The 16,733-nt window shown below is 48.5% G+C and overlaps 1 protein-coding gene across 1 annotated transcript; it reads right to left on the bottom strand.

Moving 5' to 3' along the window:
- Positions 1-2,211: 2,211 nt before the first annotated feature.
- Positions 2,212-16,003, bottom strand: LOC309887362 (uncharacterized protein; the record flags this gene model as incomplete). The annotated part of the gene is made up of 12 exons (XM_082778984.1): positions 2,212-2,454; positions 2,589-2,714; positions 3,158-3,319; positions 3,743-3,899; positions 4,468-4,550; positions 5,418-5,955; positions 12,428-12,654; positions 12,775-12,900; positions 13,267-13,428; positions 13,670-13,826; positions 14,390-14,472; positions 15,419-16,003. 12 exons carry the CDS (start codon positions 16,001-16,003, stop codon positions 2,212-2,214), a joined length of 2,649 nt encoding a protein of 882 aa, XP_082635110.1.
- Positions 16,004-16,733: the final 730 nt, after the last annotated feature.

The raw sequence follows: 16,733 nt of genomic DNA, 5'->3' as shown, positions 1-16,733 counted from the left end.
GGATGCATGGGGACACCAGGGGACATCTGCAGACGAGCTCCTCCTGCGTGCTGGGGGCCAGCCCGGCCAGCACCCACCTTCCCGAGCGCCCCACGCGGCTCTTCGTGTATCGCAGGGCGTTAATTCCCTCATCTCCCGGTATCGCACCCTGCTTTCATCGCCTACCAGCACCGGCCCCAGCCCTCCTGCAGCGAACGGCTGACACCTGGCGGAGCCGAGCCGTGCCGAGCCGTGCCTTGCGCGTCCCCGTGTGCTCGTGCCCGTGCCCGTGTGCGCGTACCCGCAGCTCCTGCCCGCTCCTCCCCGGCCGCGCCGCCAGGGGTCGCCGAGCTCCGGGCTGTTTTGGGGAAATTCGCTGGGTTTGGGCTCCGAGTGTGTTGTATTTCTTCATTTCTCGGCGATCCCCAGATCTTTCCTACAGCTCCAGCTCTGGGACACGGTTGTGCTGTGCTGGTCTGGGCTATGAAATGGGCTTTGGGGTCATCTGCTTTTCCCACACGGGTTTTTCACTCGTTTCAGGCTGTTGGTTGTAAAGGGGATACGTTCAGACCGGGCGTTAGGAGGAATTCTGCACTGTGAGGGTGTGAGGCGCTGGCACAGGCTGTGGCTGCCCCATCCCTGGAGGGGCTTAAGGCCAGGCTGGATGCGCCTTGGCCAACCTGATCTGGTGGGTGGCATCCCTGCCACGGCAGGGTTGGAGTTAGATGAGATTTAAAGTCATTTCCAACCCAAACCATTTTGTGATTCTGTGATCTGCCTGCAGGGGCTGCCCGGGAGGAGCTGCTCGAGCCCTGCAAAGTTCACGAGGCCACTCTCTGGCTCCTGCTGCCAAAGCCGCTTTGCTCCCCGTGGAGCAGATCCCAACCATTTCTGGGGCCCCTTGTGCGTGGCTTCCCAGCTTCTGCTGTCCGGGGATGTGGTTTGCACCCAGACTGCCCCCTGCTTTGCTCAAGGAACTCAGTTTGCAGACACGGGTTTCTTGATTGCATCAGGCAGAAGCAAAGTTTTATTAGAGAAGGTTTTTCACCAGCAGGTACAGTAGTGATCCTGACTAACTCAAGTAACTTCTAGGGGTTGCAGCATTACAGAACAGAAGTAGCAGAACAAACAAAAGGGAGGCCCCCGAGAGGCCCCCTGAGATACACGGCAAAGCATCGCACCATTACTTCTACTTTCCCTCCGTAGAGGCGTGCAGGGAACAGCGAGTGTTCCTGTTTTGTCTGTGGGGTTCTCTGTACGTCACCTTCTAGTCCATGCATCCTCAATCACAAATTCTCCTGCAGGTCACTGGAGAGAAAAAAAAAAAATACAGAGAAACATTAAACATTATTTTGATTCAGACAGAGACAAGATCTTTCAAATAACAACAAAAATCAGCCAGGAGTTGGACTCCATGATCCTTATGGGTCCCTTCCAACTCGGGATATTCTGTGATTCTGTGTGTAGTGCCCTTATTACAGGAGCAGACTTTGTTAAGCAAGAGCAGGTGGCAGACAAGACAGGGAAACCCAGAAATTCCCTAAATAATTGTGTTTTGTTGAGAGTTTGCTTTGCCTGGCCTTATTACAAAGGAGCAGACTGGAATAAAAATGTTTTCTTCTTGTGGAAACCCGACTCTTACCCTGTATGTCTCCGGTCTTGCAGGGTGGGACTTGCGGCTGGCAGTGGGAAGACGAGGTTGTAGTATAGGTGTGGCTTGTCCTAATGACTCCTCCTCCTACGCCAGTTCCTACTCCGATTCCTCCTCCGTGACTAGTGGGAGAAATTTGGTGAAAGAAATAGGCAGTTTTAGAACATTACTGGACACTACTGAGGGCACAAAATGTCAAACTACGTCTTTACAGGGGTTAGAAATGTCTGAGTATTTTACACAGTGCTCTTTTTTTTTCATTTTGCTTTGCATTTGTGCCCCCTTTTGGCATGGAAATGGCAGCGCACTGCAATTAATTTTCTTCTGACAGTTCTCACCCATCTTATTACAGAACAGAGACGGTGACAAATGCTAACAGCACTAATAGCTACAGGGCTGGAAGATTTGGTTCCTCTGCTTTGCAGATCCCAAGGAGTAACTTTTAGTTCAGACTTCATAGTAAGGCTGCTCATGAGACAGCTTTGTCATCTCAGTGAAAACATAAAGATGGGCCAAATGTGGTGTCAGATTCCAAATCCATAATTCAGATCCTTGATATTTTCCTTTATTCTCTAACAGATTCAGGGATTTACATACATAAGGTCCTGCTGTCCTCCTTCCAACAAGCAGCGGTAGGTCTGAATCTCCTGTTCCAAACGGCACTTGACATCCAGTAAGGTCTTGTACTCCTGGTTCTGGCACTCTATTTCCGCCCTAATTTCAGCCAATTGCTGCTCCACGCACGTGATCTGGTTCTGTAGCTCCCCGAGGAGTGTGTTGTACTGGCACTCGGTCTCAGCCAGAGAGGATTCCAGATTATTCCTCTGGTAAACAGGACAACCAAACAAAGAAACAAGGTTCATTTAGGTGTCACCATGGAGTTTATTATTTCCAGTGTAGAAATTAAAGAGTTATTCACCAGTATCCAAACACAGCTGTAAGAGAGCACACCACCCACCTGGCTGAGCTGAGCCTGCAGATCGATTTCCAGGGCTTGCAATTGGCGTCTCAGTTCAGTGACCTGGTTGTTGCACGTCTCGACCTCCTGACCGCTTGTAATAACCTCCCGATTCACCTCCTCAATCTGCAAAGCACCAAGCCAGAATAAAGACCGTCAGAGTATATCTGTGTAATTTGGACTTCTTTTACTGAAGCAGAACACAGTGAGCTGCTAGCAAAACCAAAAGGGAGCACGGTGAGTTCTCTGAACTGGGCGTTAACCACCGCCTTCAACTGCTTGCTCTTTTACAAATCGCATTAACCTCATGGCTATTAAGTCTCTTTAATCCAAATGTGGGGTATTTCAGTTCCAACACCACACCACAAGGCCTCGCGGTTAATGCTGCCATTCCAGATGGGGCATAGCAAACTGGTCAGACAGGCCCAGGTCTCCCGCAGAACACAGGGTGTAAATGAGTGCTGAGCCTGGGCTTCATTGCAAAGGGCAACTGCTTATTTTCTCTGAAATGCTCCTGTGCTCTGAAATGTGCTCATCAGTTCGTTTCACAGCAGGCGTGTGTTGCTTACCTTGCACTCGTACCAATCCTCAACTTCCTTGCGGTTGCGCGCTATCAGTGTTTCATACTGGCATCTCAAATCCTCCAAGATTTGCCTGAGATCTGGTCCAGGGCAGGCATTGACCTCCACACTCACATCTCCAGTTGATTGTTTCCTCAGACAATTCATTTCCTGGAAATGCAACCCAGATTAGACACATTTTGGCTTTTAAAACAGCACAGAAGAGCAGAGCTCGGTGGCTGAGAACAGCTCTCCCTGCCCGGGGTGCCTCCCAGCTGTGGCTGTGAACCACTGAGAGATGGTGCAAGTGTTTTCCCCAACAAATCTGTTGGGTAATCTCTTTTCTCACCCACTGCAGACAGCAGCAACTTTCACCCCCTCTGGCTCTCCCAGTGCCAGTCCCAGAGAGGAGCAGCTGCCTCGGCCTGAGCTCCTGCACCACCCAGCAGGCAGGCAGGTCTCAACCCCAGACCTGTTTGATGGGAAAGCTGTGGTATGGATCGGCTCCTCTTTGCTTCTACATTCAGAGCATGTTCTTGTAGGCAAAATGTTTTATGCCAGGGCTGTGGTGCTCCTAGAGGAGCAGGAGCCTACCTCCTCGTGGTTCTTCTTCAGGCAGCAGAGCTCCTCCCGCAGCGACTCCAGCTGTGCCTCCAGGTCAGACCTGCAGAGAGTGAGCTGATCCAGGACTTGGCGCAGGCCGTTAATGTCAGCCTCCACGCTCTGGCGAAGGGCCAGCTCCGTCTCATACCTGGTTTGTGCAAAAAAAAAAAAAAAAAAAGAAAGAAAAAGAAAATCAGAACTGAAACATCTCCACTCAGCTTCTGCAAAGATCTCCTCTTCCCATCTGCCTGCTCCGTACTTTGTTTTGCTGGCTAAGCTGGATGCACTGTGTTTGATTTCTGCCCTGCACTTGATGCCTGTTATGTGCCAGCTCTTCTTCCCCATGTCTTTCTCCCCGTTCTGATATCACTGTGTTTGGTATCACTCACCCAGCTGCATTTCTGCTTTGTTGATCCCGATCTGCACTGGTCTGTGATGGAAATGCTCCCAGTATCCCACTAAGGGCCACTCCCTGCAGTGTCAGTCCCAAGCCCTAACCACCAAACACCATTGCCCAATGTTTTACCCAAGAATACTAATTATGGGATGTCTGAGGACCAGGAGCAAAATGCCTTTCATCACTCCATCCTGCCCTAACGTGGTGTTGCAGGAGACTTGTCCTCAGCCTCTGCATGGGGTGCGCTGGGACGCCGTGAGTGAGATGCGAAGGAGCAGGGAGGAGGCAAGGGGGTGCATCGGCACGGAGGGGCACTCACTTCACACGGAAGTCATCAGCAGCCATCCTGCTGTTATCAATGTCCAGAATGATCTTGTTGTTATCAATGGTTGCGCAGACAATCTGGAAAAGAGCAGAGCATGAGAGATGGCTCCCTTCTCTCCGCTGCAGTACTCTACAGGTGTATCTAGGGGACAGTTAAGTATTAACTCTTTACAATTTCCTTTTTCCATCACCTTTCTACTTAAATTGCTTTGTTCCTTGAGCAGAGCAGCTGCAGGAGGTAGCTGTGCCTCCTTGACTAGCAGGCAGTAAAGAAGAGAGGTAGGGAGTTAGTGAGAGGGCAATTCCCAGTCTCAAAGTATGAAAGGAAAGTTCCAAAGATGCTTCACAAAGAGGTGAGCATAAAGAACCTTCCTTGAGATATCAAAGCTCAGCTGACATTTAGGCTGGCTTGTTCCTGACTTCAAGCTTAAGGATTTTCAGGGAAGAGAGTTAGAAGGTACCTTTAAGCCTAAAGCTCATCTACAGCTTTCACTGGGGACATACTACTGTCAGGTGTGCCACCACTGCAATCAACAGACAATTTTAAATACTCAGCTTTTTTCACATAGCATTTATAATGCTTTATTTGATACATCTGCTATGTGTGTTTTCCTCTTGCTCTACAGTTCTCATTACTTTGCTTTTCTTACAGGGCTGACACCACTGCATTTCCTCAGAGCACAGTCAGTAATATTTAACTATACAGCCAAATCACAGTGTAACAAGGCATCCTTTTTCCTTTTTAAGAGCATTATCCTACCTATATCACCTTGCAGTATGCGTCCACACTCACACTCAACAATGTCACAGAGGAAATTGCTACAACTTATGTTTGCAAAGACATTTTACAGCAGTAAAAATATCTTAAAGAATTGCAATAAGTTCTAAATGCAAATTAAGAAATGAACCTTAACGATGGCAGGAACAACTGAAAAATGGGGTTACCTGATTCTGAAGATCTTCAATTTCTTTGTAATAGCAGCTGTAGTCCCGGGGCTCGCAGGAGAGGCCCTGTGTAGCATACCACTCTCTGATTCTGCATTCCAGTTCAGCATTTTCCTTCTCCAAGCACTTCACCTTGTCCAGATAGGAGGCCAGGCGATCGTTGAGGTTTTGCATGGTCACCTTCTCATCGCAGGATGAAAGCAAACAGTCGCCACCAAGACCACCAACAACCACACCGCCTCCAAGGCCAAACCCGAGGCCATTGCCATAGCAGTTGCCACCTCCATAGCTCCCACCAGCCAAGCTACCAACACTCAGTCCCCCTCCATAATTCACTCCACCGCAGTAGCTCCTTCCAGAAAAACCTCTGCCACTGCCTATCCCATAGGAAGAAATCCGTGCTCCACCACCACCACCAATGATACAGCTGCCACCACTGCTCCTGCCTTTGCTAGACACAGTAATAGTCTCCTTAATGTTGCAACTCATGGCGACAGCAGTTGGAAATGCAAGCAGAAGCCCAAAGCAAGTTGCACAGCTTGATATTGAATCAGACTGCGAGTTGTCCGCTGCCACGAAACTCTATTTATACCTTCCACAGTGGGTGTCACCACTGGCTCCTCTTCCCATAAGGCTGGCTACTCCAGCCATTGGTGCCAAGAATAATTTCTCAAAGGGAAGTTTCCTTTCAAGATTCCCCATAGACAAGGAAGATACTTTACATGTCTCTTGCTTATTTCAAAAATACATTAGCAATAATGTTTTATGAATCATCAGCTTTTTGTTTATGATGCAAACTTTACAACATTAAGCCAGGAAAAACACTGTCCTAAATTATATACCAGGAAGAAATCATTAAAGGTTATTGCATCAAAGAGCTCTTTATCTCTCATTAATTTATTTTCATCTTATTTTGAGTTGAATAAGCAGTTTTCTTACAGGGTGCTGATGTTTGAATATGTAAGATGAAAAAGAAAAAATACATACGAAGTTTGACTCTCGAATGATGTATGAGGAATGATGTAAGAACTTTGTGGAAAGATCAGAGACAGAAAGATTAACCTTTAAGTCTCTCCACTGGTGAAATAATTCCCGAAAACTCAGCTACAAGACGTGACGCTTGTGGAATGGGCTCTTAAGGGCCACGGACAAAAGATTCTTCATTTGTGAGCTGGGCTCTCCGGCAGTTCACAAAGGTTTGCTTCTTTATATGGAGAGCATGAAATAACATCCTAGGACTTTAAACATTGTCCTGACATTCAGTGAAAGATGTTTCTGTAGTTTTCATCAGTATGGATAGTGGTTGTTGCTGGGGAAATATGTTTTGTTGTTTGTTTTTTTTGAAACAGTGAATGGGGCTGGAAACATCCCATGGGCAATGTCTCTGTCAATATGTGCTGCGTGCTTCTGAGAGGTTTGAGACCACTGTCCTAGGAAGTACAAAGACAGAATTGCTGATGAAGCTGGCAGAAAAATTGTTCCCCACTACAGTTCTGGACTGGTTTGGAAAAGATGGATTAAATAAAACTAGAGGTTATTCTCTATCCCTAATGTCTCCAAATCTTAGCTAGGCAGAGAAAGGAAAAAGCAAAAATCCTTCCCCTCTTCTGACATCAAAATCCAGGCTAAGCTCATTTTCCTGAGGTATTTGGCTAAGACACAAGTGCAATGGCCTTCTCGGTAGGGAGAACCTGTTTTTAGCCACTGTTGAGCAAGAGACAGGCATTCCACAGCTCCCTGAAACTAACCGTTCCCTGTAAGAAATTCTCCAAGCTTGTTTCCCCAGAGAAGAAGTGAGACGAAACTCCTGCTCACATCCCCACTCCGTGTCAGGATGGCAGATTGGAGTAGCTGTTATGGCAAGTAGCTAATCTCATTTACTGAAGGACTGAAGTGTCCCAGTGTTCATGGATTTTACCATCACTTTATTGCTCTTACTCTAGTTATTCCTTCGTAAGGACGCGTCCTCTTATCTCTGCATCCTTGGATGTCACTGTGCCAGCAGTGAAAGCTGGCAGTGATATCTCCAAGCAGGCTGGAGACAGAGGTGTGGAGGCACTTGCTCCGAGTGCTTTACTCAGAGATAAGGAGCATGCCTCTGGCAGAGTCTGGGGATGCTGAACCCAGGTCTCCTGGATCCGTCTGCAGTGCCTGAATGTCAGCCTGCCCTTCCTTCCACCTTGTGCTCTGCTCAGCGCCCAAATGCAAAGGAGCCAAGCTAAGAATAGGTAAAAACCTTAATAAAAAGTTACTGTGCATAGAAAGGAATATCTGAATTTCATTACTAGGACTGGAGAGCATAATTGGAGTCAGGGTGTGGTGGTAGGAATGAACCGAAACTGATGTAATGCTGCATTGCTTGAAGCTTTGCCTGTCCTGCGTATGATTCTTCAGGAGTTTCCCAATAGCTGTCTGCAGCAAGCATCTTTCCTGAGTGAGCACACATTCCTTCCTCTCCTTCACAGTTATCATTTTAGCACATCAGAATAATGCAGGCAGAAACGTGGGACTTGCTCCTTTGTGGGAGTGGAGGACGTCTACATGCTTATTGTGGTAATTGCTGCAGAGAGGATGGCTTTGGCCCCTGGGAGCACGCTGGTCCCCGGGGGGACCTTCCCCTCGGACCCTCCTCTTCGTGCCTCTGCCTGGGATCCTTGCATGGTGCACTCTTGCCCTCTGTTTTGCTATTTTTCCTTTTTGTCTTCGGGAAAAGGGTGCACTAGTTAAGCTAAGATAAAATTAAATCACTGCTCTGAAGATCTAAAAAAAAAAAAAACAAAAAAAAAACACAACCCTAACCTTTCCCTCCTTATTTTCATTCAGTTGTGTGCGCTCATAAGCTTCCTGGGTCTAGTCTGCGTGGCACAAAGAAGTATGGAAATCTCATGGAAATGTAATTTCCAGCCCAGGGCTTGCAGCTCCGTAATTTGCAGCTCCCTAATGTATGGGTTGTTTCCAGGGTGTTTGCTGCTGGGGAACTGTTTATCCCAAGCCACCTTCTCATGAGTTGCTTCCCAGACGCATCCCGACTCGTAGGTCTGGTGTCTTAGGAGCTGAGTCTGTAGGTCCCTGGGGGCTTTCCAGAGGCATAGGCATAACCTCAGGATCATTACAGTCCTGCGGCCCGTGTCATTAGGTCTCTTTCACCTCTCAGGAATTTAGGACAGCTCCTTTGTGAAAGTGCGTGTGTTGCTCCTGCTGGACCTTGTGCGCCGGGTGGGAAGGCCTTTGATGTGAATACAGGGAATCCGACGGAGCAGCTAGATGTCAGTAGCAGGTTGCAAGAGAAGGAGGCTCCCCAGCTGGTGGGAATCAGCTGGGGCTCCCAGAAGAAAGCAGCAAGCTTTTCTCCTTTGGGGGTAGCCCGGAGTTTCCAGAAGACTGAAAACTGGAGGCATGTCTGTAAAATGTCCTTGTATTTTTAGAGGAAGACTGGCAGATTGGGAAAGGTCAAGACCAGAAAGGGAACTTACCAAGACCAAGAAGGGGATTATCTGTCTGTCTTTGCACTGAACAAGGCAGGAGAATACAAAGGCAAAGGAACGTGGAAAGACGTCCTTCCAACTTCTCAGCTGGAGCTCTGAGAGCAACTGGGATATATGCAGAGGAGTCCGACCACTGGAAAACTTCCAGTATAACCACAATAAGCACCTCTCTCTGCTGGGAAGCATATGCCAGCATATCCCTGGGTATACACGTCCACCAAGGGATTCCTGCATCAAGTCCGAGACTTTCCCTAGGACTGGAACTTGTCTTTAGAGAAGACTTGATTTAGAGTCTTGGTTTAAAAGCATCTACTGATGGCAGCTGTTCTGTGTCAGTTTGCAGTAGTTCCAGTGCTGCATTTTCTCATTTCTCTTTATTTCTTTTTGTTTCTTACTATGCTCTAGCCACTGGATAGTCATGGATTTAATGTCTCATAGATAAAATCAAATAAATACCACTTACTCATCTCTCCATGCACTTCTAGAGCAGGAGATAGGCATCCTTCACCTCCCTGACACACTGATGATTGCTTCAGCCACTTGCTGTCTGTGAGCCTTTGAGAGGACACTGGCCTGGAAGGTGTCAGGTTGTGTTAAGTCTATTTCTGTAGCAACAGAGAAATCAGTTTCTATATAAGAGGCGAGGCTAAAAAAGAGTGCCACACCAGACTGCACATGTTGTCATGAAATGTTTTTGTCTCTATAGCCTTTCTCCTTCTCCCCATGAGGTTGACCACTTCGTAATCTCCAGCTTGTGACAGCAAAGGAATTACCAGGTGGGGGTTGCCTTGCCAAGTCACCCCACAAGTGAGTGTGACTCTGTAACAGCCACATCACAGCGCACCAGAGGTGACAGCAGCCAATGCTGTAGCTGTAAACCTGCAGGGTGGAGTGAGCGTATAAAACCAGTCGCTGCATGGTTCTCTGGTCCAACAAACAGTGTAATCCTCAAACCTCTCCAGCTCGTACTGGCTTTTAACTGAAAAGTCCCCAAACGCAGACTGACCCCCGTAAGCCCGTGGCTGCACCCACCAGAAGAGCTGCGGGGCTGTTACCAAACTTCTGCCCTCGGTTTTCTGCCCAGGTCAGCCTCAGGATGCACACACACTGCCCATCTACACTGACTCAGCACCAGCTACCTCTGCTCTTTGGGGGCAGAGGAGGGGCTGATCTTTGTCTTGCTTGTGAGGTTTAAGAAATAATGGCTGTGTGTATCGAAAGATGCTAGCTGGCTGTTTTTCTCTATCATATTCTCTGCTGAGCTGCACTTTTTCAGCCCTCATCCTGCCCCCTCTGGTTTTGCAGGGGGTGTGATGAGCGTACAGCTGCTTCTGCAGCAGTTTCTGATGCTTGGGTTGAAACTGCTTGAAACAGGATGCCCGGCCAGTGACTCAGTCCCCAGGTGAGAATAGGTAGGAAATGGACTTTTTGCCACCACTCCTTTTCTCAGTGGGAAGGTTCCTATAACATGAAAGGGCTGGGTCTGAGCAGAAGCCATCTCAGCAGAAATTAAATCAGTTGTGGGACCAAGATCTGTGGGCTGGATGCTGAATTACAGCGGGCACAGCCCAGACGCAACACCCAGGGCTGAGGCTCTCTCTGCCTGTCCCATCACTGACCTTCTGCCAGTTCTCTTTATTCTCCTATATACTTTTCTGTAATTGTGCTTTAACAAAGTGCCCTGTGAGAGGAATGCAGGCATCTGCCTGCAGGGGCTGCCCGGGAGGAGCTTCTCGAGCCCTGCGAGGTCCACGAGGCTGCTCTCTGGCTCCTGCTGCCAAAGCCGCTTTGCTCCCCGTGGAGCAGATCCCAACCATTTCTGGGGCCCCTTGTGCGTGGCTTCCCAGCTTCTGCTGGCCGGGGATGTGGTTTGCACCCGGACCAGCCCCTGCTTTGCTCAAGGAACTCAGTTTGCAGACACGGGTTTCTTGATTGCATCAGGCAGAAGCAAAGTTTTATTAGAGAAGGTTTTTCACCAGCAGGTACGTGAGTGATCATAGTACTGGTTAACCCCAGTAGTAGTCATGGTGGCTGGGCACACGCAGCAGTACAGACTGGAAAAAGCAAATAGCAAAATAAAGCAGAATGTGGCCCAGCGCTCTGCTCATCCCTCTGACACATTGCTTAGCATCGCTGAGTAATACAGAAGAGCACGTTCCTTGCTCTTAGCAGAGGCATACAGTAAATATTCTCTCTCTTTATCCACGGCTCTGCTGCAGGGATCTCTTGTTGTATACTCTCATTTCTCTGCTTAATCACAAATCCTTCTGCAAGGCACTGGGGAGATCAAAGAAAACATCACTTTGTTTAAAGCAAGAACAGATTCTTGCCCACACTGTCACGCCGCACACATACGCAGCACGATCATCCCACAAGCCACCTCAGCTGGAATTTCAGATAAATACCAAAAGGAGAGGCCTGGTCGCTGCCTGCCCATCAGGCAGATGTGCTCTGAGGCTGCCCTTTTACGCAGGGATGCCAAAGGTGGGAGCTGCAGACCCTGCACCCCCAATAACCTGGGTGAGGGACCAGCACCAGGGTCCCCACCAGCTCAGTGCCCCTGCCCACACCCGTTCTGCTGGACCAGCTGCCACCACAGTCACGTATTTTGCTTCCAGTTTGGCTGGAAGTTTCCCCCTGAAATAGTGCTAGTAATTTTCTACCAAAATCCTCATCGTTCCTGCTTCTTTTTTGGTTTTCACTCCTTTCTCCGGCTCTCCTTTTGCCCTAGGTTTTGTGCTGGTTCTTTCTCTGTGTTCTCTGCCTGTCTGTGGCTTGCCTTCGCTGCCTCTCTCCTTCTATCTCTCCCTCTTCTTCCTCCTTACTTTTTGCAGTTCTCATGCTTCCGAGCAGACTGACAGCTGCTGCCTGCTTTCTGAAAGCACTCGCAGCCACTCCTCTGCCTTTCCCAGTAGCTTCGCAATAAAACAATAAACACCCCCTGTAAACTGCATTAAATACCCCCTGTAAACTTCACTGGAAAGGCCTTTGTTGCTGCCTGTCCGTGTTGCACTAGGAAGGAGAGGACTGTGGAAATCTTGCCGTGTTGCAGCGCTTACCTTGTATCTCCGCAGCTGCACAAGATGGCATCTGGGAAGACGAAGTGTAAGTGTGGCTTGTTCTAATGATACCTCCTCCTCCTATTCCACCTGTTCTTGCAACTCCTCCTCCTAGCCCTGACGATTGACTGATTCCTCCTTGCTGACTGTGGAGACAGGAAAGTGACATTTAGTGAAGGGTTTGTCAGATAAATCAGAAGTACGGGTTGCTCGTTGGCCCTTCTGCTCTCGATCTGTTTTCCTCTTGGGCATAAAATGGGCAGAAAGCTGCAGGGAGCTCTTCTCCTGGCAATGCCTGGCACAGGATAGGGAAGTAGATTATCCCCACTGCCTTCCAATCACCCCAAATAAGTGAGGAAGGGAAAGGAGCTGGAAGAAAGCCTCCACCTGTAGCTCACTTTGAGGCTGTTTGAAGATACCCAGGACACAGGTATTGCGCCTCTTGGTGTGTCTAGGGGGTACTCACATGAGGTCCTGCTGGCCGCCCTCCAGCAGGCAGCGGTATGTATGGATCTCCTGCTCCAGGCGGCACTTGACGTCCAGCAGGATCTTGTACTCTTGGTTCTGGCACTCCATTTCCGCGCGCAGGTCAGCCAGCTGCTGCTCCACGCACGTGATCTGGCTCTGGAGCTCACCAAGGTGGTTGTTGTAGCGACACTCTGTCTCAGCCAGGGATGCTTCCAGGTTGTCCCTCTGAAGAAAAACGTGTGGCACGTTAGAAATACAGCTTGGGAAGCACTGCTTTTAACCACAGAGCCTTCCGCCAAAGCAGAACCGTGCGCCAGCTGAGCTGTGCAGCAGCACGCCACCCACCTGGCTGAGCTGAGCCTGCAGATCGATTTCCAGGGCTTGCAATTGGCGTCTCAGTTCGGTGACCTGGTTGTTGCACGTCTCGACCTCCTGACCACTTGTAATAACCTCCCGATTTACCTCCTCAATCTGCAAAGCACCAAGTACAGACATTAAGGGGATGTCCCAGTGTAAACCAGACTGAGGATTAAGGAAAGAGCAGAGGAGCTAACGAAAAACAAAGAATGGGGAGAGTTTGGGTGAAGTCTCTCATCCTAATGAAGTAAACCCTGCGTGTAATTCCTCTTCTAATAGTGCCACTGCCCAGTCCTTCCCACTCCTCATCTGCTTCGTGAAGAGCTCCTGCCTCGAGTCCTAATGACATGTGGCAGAGGGGCAGCATCCCCTGCAGCACTTGGTCAGCTGAAATCAGTGCTGAATGCTGTTGGTTTTGCTTAAGTTAAATAAGTGTGGAAGCATTGCCTGGAAAAGTCAAAGCTGAGTAAATTTGCTCACCTTACACTCATACCAGTCCTCAACTTCTTTGCGATTGCGTTCAATCAGTGTTTCATATTGGCACCTCATCTCCTCCAGGATCTTTCTGAGGTCTGGGCCAGGGCAGGCATTGACCTCCACGCTCACATCTCCAGTCGATTGTTTCCTCAGGCAGTTCATTTCCTGCAGAAAATCAAATCATTTTTTTTAAAAAAACAAGGAAAACAACTGCGAGAACCCAGTTTCCCTGTAGGGAAGAGCAGAGCCCCCGGCAGAGCCCCTCTCTGGTGGGCATTCTCAGCTCCTGGGTGGCACGCGCCGTCTGCATCCATCACTTGCAGCAGAGGAGGAGAAACCCACCCGCAGCCAGCAGTGGCTGCAATTAGCAATTAACGCTTTTTGCACGAGAGGAGCAGGAGCCTACCTCCTCGTGGTTCTTCTTCAGGCAGCAGAGCTCCTCCCGCAGCGACTCCAGCTGTGCCTCCAGGTCAGACCTGCAGAGAGTGAGCTGATCCAGGACTTGGCGCAGGCCGTTAATGTCAGCCTCCACGCTCTGGCGAAGGGCCAGCTCCGTCTCGTACCTGAGAGTGAGAAAGGAAACAAGACAGAGCAGTCAGAGCCTGACCTCACCATCCGCTCTTTTTTTTTTTTTTGATGTGACCGTCCATCTTTCTTGCAGTGGTTTCCTAGCTAGCATCCCAGGACAATAGGGAAAGCAAATCCGGCTTGCTCTGTCAAAGCCTGCCCTCAATCCACTTTGTCTGGAGCTTTCTCACCGGGGTGGAGGTGTCACTCACCGCGTTTCCGTGCTCCAACAAGAAAAAACAAAAACTTCCCTTCTGCAAGGCACCGCGTGCCAGAATGGCAGCTCAGGTGAACCCGCGCCCATCCCTGTCTGCGAATCCCTGCAGCTGGCTGCTTTCTAAAAACCTCCGAGCTCCGCACAAAGCCTTGCTATTGCCCCAACCTCAAAGTGCCACCAGTGAAGGCAGCTCAGAGGCACTGGATGAGAGTTTTCCACGTAGCCTCCAGCCTGTCTTGGGCACAGGGCTCAGGGGACCTGACCGAGAGCTCCTCGCCGCGAGGCTTTAGGTGAGGGCACGGTGCCAGAGGCAGGGGTGCTGCGTGCTGAGGGGGTACTCACTTCACTCGGAAGTCATCAGCTGTCATCCTGCTGTTATCGATGTTCAGAATGATCTTGTTGTTGTCTATGGTTGCGCAGACAATCTGGAAAAGAGCAGGGTTTGGTACTCAGTCCTGAAGCCTCTTCCCTGTATCCCCAGGCTCAGGTGTGCCCAGAGCAGACCCCGAGCTCTCCCTTCTCTGATGCTGGCTACCAGGCAGCAGAGCCTGGCAGTCACAGGGATGAGTGAAGTACTGTGGAGGCATTAAAATGCTAAAACACACAGTTCAGACAGCTGGGGAATTATAATTAGTGCTGTCCAGAGCCTGCCACGATCCACCCAACCTTTTAAGTCTAAATCTCACTTTCACGGATAAGAGATAAAAAAGCTTTGTTCCGAGACTTAATTATAAGTCTGCCTTATTCTGTCTGTTTCCTGGATTCTTTTCACTTTATTCCTCTTTGTGCGTTGACATCCTAGAATTTTTGCCAAATACACTTTGCAGGAAAATGTTTTTAATTTTAAATTGCATACTCAAAATGCATTCAGGCAATTCTCTCCTTGTTCTTGTTATTAATTACATGTCCAATACATCCAGTTCTCTGTGAAAGAGTAAACTTTAAAAAAAAAAAAAAAAAAAAAAAAGATATAATTTTAAGCTGGAAATCTGCAAGACTGGTGACAGCACAATATAAATTCATGTCACTCATTATTTATTTCTTGTTCAGTTGTTTTCTTGGCAGACATCTATTTGAACATGTTGGCACAGATCTAGTTCAGAAAGACTACTGAGCCAAGCAAGTTGTATTCTGTGAACCTAACACTTTCCCTTTCAAATATATCTGACGAATAAAAGCAGTGGAAACAGTCCAAGTACCCAAGATTTTTACATTTCAGCTCTAGGGCATTCTACGGGCAGTTGTCTTAATGTCTGTTTACAAAAAGCATTGTACAACGAGGAAATGTTACTCTCGATAACTGCAGTAAGTTGTGAATCAACGGCGTGAGAGAAGCTTACGAGGGAGAAAGCAGCCGAGAAATGATGTTACCTGGTTTTGAAGATCTTCTATCTCTTTATAATAGCAGCTGTAGTCCCGTGGCTCACAAAAAGGGCCCTGCTTGGCGTACCACTCCCTGATTCTGCACTCCAGGTCAGCATTTTCTTGTTCCAGGCACCTCACCTTGTCCAGGTAAGAAGCCAGGCGGTCGTTAAGGTTCTGCATGGTGACCTTTTCGTCACCAGAAAGAAGAATGCCATCACCAGCAAAGCCACCTCCAACTACCCCTCCACCAAGACCGATACCAATGCCACCTCCAATGCCACCGCCGAAGCGGGCACTGCCACCGCTGAATCCGATGCCCGGACATCCTCCGAGGACGGCGGCTCCTAAGCCACCTCCATAGTTTCCACCAACCAAGCTGCCAGTGCTCAGTCCTCCTCCGTAATTCACACCACCACAGTAGCTTCTACCAGAAAACCCTCGGCTACCACCTATCCCACAAGTCGTGTATCTTCCAGAAGAGACTGAGGAGATCCGTGCTCCTCCACCACCACCACCGCCACCAATAACACAGCTGCCACCGCTGGTCCTGCCCCTGAGCGAGCCAGTTGTCTGCTTAATACTACAACTCATTTTGAGGACAGCTGCAGATCCAACCCAAAGCCCAAAGCAAGATGCACAGCTTGATATTGAATCAGACTGCAGGTTGTTTGTTGCCGCAGATCTCTATTTATACCTTCCAAAGGGGGTGCCACCTATAGGGTGTTTCTTCTTCCCACGGGGCTGGCTAGTCTTGCTGTTTATGCCAGGAATAAATAGCCCATAGGCAGTTTCCCTCTAGAAATCCCAGTTCACAAGGAAGATACTTTACATGTCAGCAGCTTATTCCAAAAAGTAAAATAATGTTTTATGAGTCATCAGCTTTTTGTATGATGCAAACTTTACAAGAAGTCAAGAAAAAAAGTTGCCCTAGATTATGTACAAAGAAGAAACATTGGTATTTATAACATCAAAGTCCCTTTTATCTTTTATTAATTTGTATTTATTTTATTCTTAGTCCAATAAACATTTTTGTATCACATGCTATGGTACAGTGTGTGGAATAAAAATGGGAAGTTAATATAAATTCACACTTCTGAAAAGCATGAATAATAGCGACTGTAGTAGTGAAAAGGCAAGGGATATCATGATGTAGATGTCTGCCACCTGGCACAATTAAAGACAGTAGGTCTAATACATGCTTTGCCGTGAGATTTCTTAAGTCACTCAGGTAGTGTCCCTGTGGGTTCAGTTCCCCATTTGTAGCTCACATTGCTCTGGTCGTGCAAGCACAAAAAAAACAACTTGCTGTCATGGTCTGCGA

This window comes from Aythya marila (assembly GCF_965140915.1).
Source record: "Aythya marila genome assembly, chromosome: 25".
Lineage (NCBI taxonomy): Eukaryota > Metazoa > Chordata > Aves > Anseriformes > Anatidae > Aythya > Aythya marila.
The sequence above is the reverse complement of the archived record's forward strand: the minus strand, read 5'-3'. Positions and strand labels throughout refer to the sequence as shown.